Source organism: Rissa tridactyla, chromosome 1 (genome assembly GCF_028500815.1).
Source record: "Rissa tridactyla isolate bRisTri1 chromosome 1, bRisTri1.patW.cur.20221130, whole genome shotgun sequence".
NCBI lineage: Eukaryota > Metazoa > Chordata > Aves > Charadriiformes > Laridae > Rissa > Rissa tridactyla.
In genome coordinates, this window is record NC_071466.1 from 133,327,859 (window position 1) to 133,337,166 (window position 9,308).

The 9,308-nt window shown below is 50.8% G+C and overlaps 1 protein-coding gene across 1 annotated transcript; it reads left to right on the forward strand.

Annotated features, from left to right (window-relative positions):
- Positions 1–210: 210 nt before the first annotated feature.
- Positions 211–6,571, forward strand: LAG3 (lymphocyte activating 3). The gene is made up of 8 exons (XM_054214760.1): positions 211–810; positions 987–1,158; positions 1,312–1,538; positions 1,810–2,067; positions 2,215–2,508; positions 2,853–3,143; positions 3,419–3,534; positions 5,955–6,571. The coding sequence occupies exons 1-8, from the start codon at positions 756–758 to the stop codon at positions 6,060–6,062; spliced, it is 1,521 nt and encodes a 506-aa protein (XP_054070735.1). The 5' UTR covers positions 211–755; the 3' UTR covers positions 6,063–6,571.
- Positions 6,572–9,308: the final 2,737 nt, after the last annotated feature.

The window sequence follows — 9,308 nt, forward strand, 5'->3', positions numbered from 1 at the left end:
TGTCTCCTCAGACCACCTCAGCTTTGTCCCACGTTGCCACTGGGCTATGGATTGATGGGTTACATGTGCCCTGATTGGAGGTCACCATAGACCTTTTCCTGCCTTTGAACTGACCAATGAGAAAAAGCCGAAAAATCAGCACATCTGAAGGATTAAAGAAGGAAAAAAAACCCAAAACAAAAACAACAAAAAAAGAACAGCAGAAAAAAGGCCAACATGTTCTCAAAAGCCCTGAAACAATTAGAGAGAAGCTGTAAGAGGCGGAAAGATGAAACCAAAAAAGGCAAGAGATGAAAGAAAAACATGAAGGGCACTTGCTGGGAAGTGTCTTCTACACTTTTTCCACTGTCTATGTAGAAGCGAAACTTGTAAGAAAAACAACAGCGACCCAAAGAATTTCCACTAAAAGGTGCTTAGAGCAGTGTCTCTGGTCCCTCCCTCCCCTCTCTCACTGGCTTCAGTTCTGCCTTCACGTGCCTCAGACTTACACTTGTTTCTTGGTCGTGACGCATATTCTTAGTGATATGAGGAAATTAGCTGCCCGCCTCCAATATAAAGGCATCTAGGGAAATACTTTGATCAGAGAGAGAGAGCACGAGAGCAAGCACGTCCAGCTGACACCCCGCCCTTGGTCCATCCACCCAAAGATCTCCTTTGCCCATGCCTCATTTTTGCTGATCTCTCAAAGCTTTTGACTTGATCAAGCACGGACCCAAGTGGGAAGGCGCAGCCCCTCGCCTCTCCTGGATGCCACCATGAGGCCGGTGTCCCTGGTGCTGTTCCTCACCTTCACCCTGCCGGCTTTCAATGGTAAGAGGGGCTGAACGTATCAGGGAGGGCAAAGTAGCTCGGTAAGCTGGGTCTGGGTGTTACTTGGTCCCTGACAGGTCTGGAAGGGAGAATTTGTGCCCTTCTAAGCCCACTGAAGATGGCCAGGTATTGCTCCATGAGTCTTACCCTTTGCTCAACTCTCCATCTCCTTACAGCTGGCCACATACTACCAGGAGTAGCAGAAGGGGAAAGAAGGGAGCAGAAAGTGTGGGCCAGAGAGGGGAGTTCAGCCATCCTGCCTTGCCACCTCAGACCCAGAAAGGTCCGGAAGAGCTGGCAGCAGCTGCCTGACAAGACATCCGTGCTGTGGAAGCGGCAGGGGGGAAGGTACGCCAGATTTATGTCCTTGTGGGGACTGGGGAGGGTGGGAGGCACTTTGAGCCCCCTTTCTCCTTCCCCACATTCCCTCCTTCCTGCCCCCCCCCACTCTTGATCTCACCTTTGCCTCTGGCACAAGCCGCTCACTTCTCCTGCTCCCAGCGCCCACCAGGAGCCACACGTGGTGCTGGAGGTGGGGTACTCCGGCCTCCGGAAGACAGCGCTGCCCATGAGGCCCCGGGTGTCAGTCCAGGACTCTGCCTTACGCAATGGCAATTTCTCCCTGCGAATCAACCCGGTCCGGAGCGAGGATGCCGGGCTGTATGAGGCACTAGTAGCATATGACACGGAGGTCCAGAGCTGCCAGGTGGAGCTGGGGGTAATCACAGGTAGGAGAAGACGGAAACCCTGGAGAATGTCGATTTTAAGTCTGGGGAGGTTGTAAGGGTGGGACAGGGGGGGATACTGTGTTTGCCAGGGCAGGTTAGAGTACAGGCAGCAGCCTCCCGAAAGCGCACAGCTTCCTGATGTCTGCTCTCTGCTCTGGAGAGACATGCCCAAGGGACAAGGCTAGGACAGGAGGGGTACAAAGAGATGGTTTGGTAGTGCCCCCATGATCACAGCTTCCCCTGTCTCCCCCCTCTTTTCTTTTTCTGGCAGTAACCATCAGTCCATCCAGCCCTGTGGTAGAAAATGAGCCACTTCTGTTGAGCTGCAACTCTAGCCACCGGGCCAGCCTTGTGGAGACACGCTGGTTTCACAATGGGCACCCAGTACCCACCTCCGGGACCTTCTGCTCCTTGCATGGGGCTCTCTCCATCCTCCGGCCAGCCACGAGTGATGCGGGGTCCTGGCGCTGCCAACTCAGATACTCCGATAATGAGATCATTTCTGCCACATACAACCTGCGAATTTTAGGTGAGGTCAGCCTCTGCATTGCTACTCCAGCATCCCCAGGTTGCTCCCTTTGATGTGACTGACCAACCCCAGTGCCTCCACCTTCCCACCCTGTCCTCACTTCCCAGGCCAGTCACCACCCCACATTGTCCTCTCTCTCTGCCTCAGGTTTTGATGGCCCAACCAACCCTGTGGTCTATGCTGCAGCTGGCTCTGCAGCTGATCTCCCATGTACCTTGAGCTACCTTCCCAGTGCCTTTGGGATCAACGTGGTGACAGCCCACTGGAGCCGCCTTGCAGGAGGACACTTGCAAGACCGGGGCGTCTCCCAGAATTCGAGCAGCAGAAGCTTCCTGCTTCATATCCCTGAAGTGGGGCCAGGAGATGCAGGACAGTACCACTGTGCTGTCTCTGTTGGCAGCAAGACAATCAGCAGGGACGTGACCTTGGCAGTGTTTACAGGTGAGAGGAGAGACAGGGAGATAAATCACGCCTCTGGGGTCCCCCACCGCTTGCAGATAAACCTCCACGCATGTCAGTGCAGTGAGTGTGGGTTCCTCCTGCTCATAGGTTCTCGCCCCTGAGCAGGAAACAAGGTGTAATTCAGGGCATTGCACTGCACAGGACTCTGCTGAAAACAAGGTGTTTCTTAGGTAACTTGATTATTCTTCCTAAGATTGAGGAAGACAAAGAAAATAAATTAGAGGAAGTAATAAAGGAGGGGTGCATTAGAAGAAGGAGGGATGGGGAAGAGACGTGGACCTGCCTGCAGTCTTTCCTGAGGATAGTTTTTTCCTTTGCTACAGTCACCCCAAGCATCCAAGGACCAGTTTCTGAGGGGTCTCGTTTGCTGCTCACCTGTGGCCTCACACACCCCCGGGGACATGAACATTTCCAGTGGAAGCACCTCGACTCAGCCCCCACTAACAGCAAGCTGGCTGCGGCCATCTCCCGTAACCTTGAGGGCCATAGGTCCCAGATGGGTCCTACCTTGGAAATATCCCAAGTGTCACAAAAGGATACGGGCACATGGGAATGCAGTGTATATGGCCCAGAAGGCAGACTGGGAGCAGTGCAGTATGAGCTGCAGATCACAGGTACTGTCCCCCATGGATCTGTAACCCACCCCTTCTTCTCGCCCTGTTCCATGTCCTGGTGCCCTTTCCCCTCTCAGCCTCACCCCTTCCTTCTCCCCTTTGACCGCTTGGATCCCATCTTCTTGATATCCCACCTTATCTCTCACCAGTTCTTCCTGTTTCTCCTTCCAGTTCCCTGAACCCTTTTCCAGTTTGCTTCTCTTTGTGCACTCCCAGCCTTCCCCCAGAGTAAAATCAACCTTCCCCTCCTTCCTAACCGTGGTTCCTCCCCATAGGTGCCCAAGTCTCCAGCCCTCCAACCATCTTCAGCGGGCAAGTTACTTTTGGGCTCACGCTCACCCTCTTCTTCCTGCTTACGGTCTGTGTCCTGGCTCTGGCCCTACAAAAAAGGGTAAGTGTCTATCACACCATTTCCATTAGTTTTCCTGTATGACATCACTTATTTGACCTTCCCCTACGTACCCTAGAGACAGCAGTGAAATGTCTCAGGGACACCGTGGCCAGAGGAAGAATGGGACTCGGGCAGCCAGATCAGAGTGTCAGGGACATCTAGTGAAAGCTGTAACCTAGGCATCAGCAGGTCTGGCTAACTGTGGCATTCGTCTGGGGGCAGGTCAGACACTTGAGAGGAGGGATAAAACCTCCTAGGAGACAATCACAGCCCAGCCTTGAAAAGCTTCTTGTTTATTCCTGCAGAGATCAAGCCACGTTGTAATAGAGGAGGGTTAATGTCCAGGCTTTTGTAGGTGTCCTCTCTCTTATTCCTTATCTGGATGCTTTGATGTAACAGAGTCTCCTGTTCTGCAAAAATGCCTGCTGGTCCCCAGATGCCAATCTCGATGCAGATCTGTTGCTGGCTCAGCCCTCACACCTCGGCTGTCTGCTTCTGGCAACTTACTGTCCTTCATTTGTTCCAGTATCTTGTCTTCTGAAAACTCTGCCTTGCCTTTATCATCCCAAAAACCAGGCCAGCACTGATCGCTCCCCAGCATGCCACTGGAAAAAAACGTGTGCAAACAAGTCATATAGTTTCTCTGCTGTTTTTATACAGTTTCTCTGCAAATGAATTACATGGCAAATTCCTCCTTCAGAGTTTCTCTTTGCTGACGAGGCACTTCTTTTGTGAGTAGCCTTCCACTCAGCTTCTCGGAAAGGGCCCACAGTGAAAATCCCCTTCCAGTGCAGAAGGGGCCAGGGGCTCAGAGCAATCTCAGGTTGGGAGAACTTGCCCTGGCAAAAGAGCTGGGTGCCTTCAACCCGCCTTGAGTTGGAGATGAGGGATGTGACAGCATTGATGCAAATTATTAGTAAATCCTGGTGGCTGGAGGCTGAAGACTGGCAACATCAGAACAGAAGAAAGATGGGCCTTTTTTAAAAAAAACACTGCGGGTAGCGCTCAAGAGACTCGTGACTGGTTCTTCGTCATTGGCCCTTAATCAGCACTGATGGTAAAGGATAATCTAAGGCAGAGATCTACAGTTTCTGGCTGACTCTCTAGACTGTGCAAGTCCAGGACAAGATGATCGGAACCACCCTTTCTGGCCTAAAACCTCAGAAAAATAACCCTTTACAGTATAACTGTAAACCCTCAGCTGGCAGGAAAAAGGATACCTGGGTGTCCAGCTCTGCTAGCTTAAACAGCTCTAATCCAGACAGGATACTCACTGCCATCCCAAAACATTCCTCACAGCCTTGCTTTGACAAGTAAGCAAAACTCCTCTGTTGCAGCACAGGTCCTCCATCCACTGGTGGTCCTCCTGCCCTTCTCTGCGGTCTTCCCAGTGGGCTTATCCTGTGTGCGAGTGCAGATGAGGTGCCTCGAGCAAAGATACTATCTCTTCTCTTGTTCTCTCCCTCTCTCTGCTGGCATTCTCTGAGATTGCATTTGCTCTTCTTGCATTGGTTGAACACTGGCTGCTCACTGGTATCCCCTGATGGGCTATTTCCCACACATTAGGAATTCCTGTTCCGATTCCCTGAGCCTCCCAATGTGCGGTTAGTGCTGTTGCATTTCATTCACTCTGTCATTCAGTTTACCGCTCCATTCTCCTAAAATATCTGGGCCTCAGGTGATATTTTCATCCTCTTTCTCCCAAATGAGGCTCCTCGACTTTATCAGCTGCATAACTCATTAGCACTTTCACACTCTCGGTGTCATTAATGATTGATCCCACAACGGATTGTGTAAGACCTGTGCTTATCATTTCCCTACAGCCTGGCAGAAACCTGTCAGCGAAATCCCAGTCCCTTCCTCCTAGCTGAGATCACACCTACCACACCATTCTTTTACTAATCTCATCTTTCCAGTGTATCGATTGCCTGCGTGTCACCATATACTTTACCATTATCAGGAGCTCCGAGATCTACCTCTTTTCCATTGTCTAGAACGTCGCTTGTTAAAGCGGTGTGTGAAAGTGGTTCTGTCTTTAATTTGTTCTTATCTCATTTTACCTGAACCTTCATGCCTTTAATTATTCTCCCTGAAAAGGTGTTGTAAAAATCTGGCATACCGTTGAACCTGACAATGGCCTGACCGTTGCCCAGATCATTCTTTGCTCTCGCTTAAGCATGTCCTGTCTTTCTTATTCCTTATGCCCATGACACCACAGAGGATAGTGTTGCGCCGGCATTCCCCAGAAGACACTACATGTCTCCGAGAGTGGGACTGTGGCTCTTCCCTAGCTCTAGAAGGGAATGGGAGCCTTGTGGTTGCAAGCAGTAGGACCATGTATTCCAAGGCAGGGAGAAGCCCAGACTTCTCTCATTCAGTCTCCCTCCCATGCCTGAAATTTCCCCTTTCTTCCCTTTCAGGCACGGCCTCCTGCCTTCCCAGCGCTGGAAGGGATGGTTGCAGTCACTGTGCCGAGGAAGGAGATGGAGGAGAACCAGAAAGAGAAGATCCAGCAAACTGAGTGCTGATGGGAGCAGGGACACCGGGCCCGGTCTGCATGGAAGGATGAAATTCTGCGTGCCATGCTGCAGAGAGACGGGCACCATGCAGACCTCTCAGGAGGGTCTAGGCATGGCATGAACATAGCAGGAAGCCATGTGAGCACTGTACCTGCAGAGGGGCTGGAAGCTGCGTACCAGGGCAAGACGAGACTCACTGCTGCAGTAAGGTGGCAGGCAGCACAGACGCTTTGGAGCTATTGGAAGTATTTGAGCCAGTAGCTATTGCCTGCTTCAGTGCCACTTCTCTCTGCCACCCTTTGCCCCTCCTTCATGGCCTCTCTCACAGCCTTTCACTAGCAGGACACTTAAACGTGGGAGACAGCTGGAGCCCCTGCCGCCCGATGGTGTTTTCTCCCCTCTGCCCACTTTCTTCTCCCTCTCCCCACACTGCCCTGCTCTTGCGCTCATTCAGTGGCAAAGGGGACCCCACGGAGAACTGCACATGTTGCACATTTCGAGCATTTTATTTTATTAGAAACTCCTTTTAGAATCTAAAATAAATCTGTCAGACAAAAAAACCCTCTGGCCCCTGCGTGTGCTTGTGGAAGATCGCGCCTATTGACGGTGCCGGGTGTACCTCTGTCTGTGTGAAGCAGCTTCTAAGGACTTTGCTGCCTTCTCTTTCTCTTTCAGTTCTTTTACTGAAGTTGCCTGTTCATTTCTGACATTTTGACAGCGGGGAAGGGGAAATTAAATGCCACTAGAGAAGAAAGAATCACAGGTTCTGTCTCTCCTTTCTGCTGTGCTTCAGAGTCTTTTTTCTTTCTCCTGTCTGTCTGCCCCTGTTCATTCATTCATTTATTCCTTTAGTCCTCACATTTTCCTGATAGATCTTCAGTTGATGTTAGGGCGCTCTGTCACTCTCCTCTGGCTAAGGACGTACTTACTTATGTAAACGTGAGTCCACCAGGTCCCATCTCTCACGACCCTCAATGGGTTTTGGTTTCACTTAGAGAATTCTCTTCACCTCCTCTCCGAACAGCCATGGAGGACTGTGGTACTGCTCTTGAACAGTCATTGCATGCCACCCCAGAAGAAAGCCTCACTAGTAAAGAGAGACACGTGCGTAGCTTCTCCCATATGGGTCACGGGGCTGTGTCTGCTCAAGAAGGCGGTGGCACAAAAATGAAGCTCTCAGTGTTTAGGAAGGGAGATTCCCTTGACTCGAGCAGAGGGCTTCACTACCAGGCCAGCTTTTCGTTATTTCAGCAGGCACGCAAAGAGGCGTTCTTGCTGTGTGGCCCTCACCTTCCCCCCAAGAGCTACGGGTGCACAGGTAGTTAATATAGTCTGAGATACTCGGACTGCAGGTAGCGGAGCAGCACCTAAAAGTCCCAACTAGCACACTACGGGGATCACGTCTGGACTCCACAGCTCTTTAACTGCTCAGCTAGCCACGTGTTTTACTGTAAATGATGCTGATAAAAAAACGATACATTTACTGTAAATGACAAAAGAGACATGCAAGCAGAGGTGCGAAGCAGATTTGTCTGTTTCAACTACCTCATGCAATTTCAGGCAGACACTGAAACAGAGACCCCATAACAAAGGACAGTCCTGCCTGGTACTGGGCATCTTCCTAGGCAAATGATAATGCTGCATTATTTTCAGGTTGGAGTGATTTGTCTAGCTCAGTCTCCTCTCTCTGCCAGATGCTTTGGAGACAGAGAAGAGGTGGGTTAGCAAAGAGGTATCATTAGAGATAGAGAAGGGTTGGCTTTAAGGGGCAATCCAATGTTCAGCAGGACCACATCATATTCCCTCAGTGCCTGAGAGCGGTTTGCTCTCTCTTCTCATACACAATGGGTTGCTCTCTCCTCCTGTAGGTAACACTTTTAGCATTGCCTTTTACCAGCCTGGATGTTCTCATCGCTCAGATGCGTGCCTGGTCTCTCTTTAAACCTCACTGTTTTCTCGTACTCTCCGACTTCTTCTGGCAATCAGTACTCAGGTCTGCTTATTCACTGTGTGAAAACGGTTCCTCTTTATCAGTTCTGAATTCAAAGCTTTCCGCTTTCATCATCTGTTTTCTTTTCTTGTGTCACAAAGTCTGGAAGAAGAGGAACTCCCAGTCCACGTTTTCACAGCCAGTCATTAATCTACAGCCTTTTATCACATCCCTTGTTTCTTATTCCCTCAACCCCTCCTGACTTGTTGCCCTTCAGATCCCAGATTTTGGGGACTTTTCCCCTGACAGTTTGCTCAGGGCCTTCTCTATGCATGGCCAACTCTCCTGGGATCCTTCGCTCTGGAAGAGGGGGCAGCAGCCCAGTGGAGGAGCAGTGCTGGCTTACATGGAGGCATGGTGCCTTTCTCCGCATTACTTCCATCCTGCCCTTCATGTCTCCTGACATCTTGTCTGCTCTTCTGACTGTTGTTCCCCACTGAACAGCACTGAGCTTGTACCGAGCTGTTCACTGTGTCCTCAGTGAAACGCCTGCCGTGGTGCCCGAGGCTCTTGCATGACCTGGTAGAGTTAGAGTAAGCCAAAGCCTAGAAGTATTTATGCAGTTTACATTTTCCCCCCAGCTACATGACTTTGGGAACAGTGATGCTGAATTTCATTTGCCTTCCTGTTGCTGAAGAGCACAGCTTTCTTACGCATCTCCAATGCTCTTGTTGTCCTCTTGTCTGCTGACAAATTTAAATAGCTCCATGTCATCTACAAACCTGGCTTTCTTGCTGCTTTCCGCGTTCAACACTAGTAACTCATGACTTAATTCAGGTACTTTTGGGCCTCACTGCTGCCTCGGATGACAACTGGCAGTTTAATCCTTCTCCTCGCTTCCTGCCCCAGGGCCAGCCTCAGGCGCGCAGCAGAGCTGTTCCCACTCGCTCCCCACGCGGGGTGAATCCATTGCCCTGGTTACCCCTGCAGCTCCCAGGGGGCAAGGAGAAGGTGCAAGCTGTTCGAAGATGCAAAGCGCAAGCTGAGCACCGGATTATTTACTGCAACACGGGTACTCTTGCGTCGTGACTCTTCACCAAGAACTGGCGATACCTGGAGCCAGTTTGACCAGAGGCATTCACGCAACTATGTACGGTTACACTGCAAGACCTGGGCAGGCAGTAGGCACCTCCACAATCACTGTAACACCTGTACCAGGTCCTGAAACTATTTTCTTTGTAATAGGGAGGACAATGGTGGCTGAGGTCCATAATCTGTGGAGGGTGACTGTGGGAATAGAGGGCAGCATAGGTCTGTTCGACTTT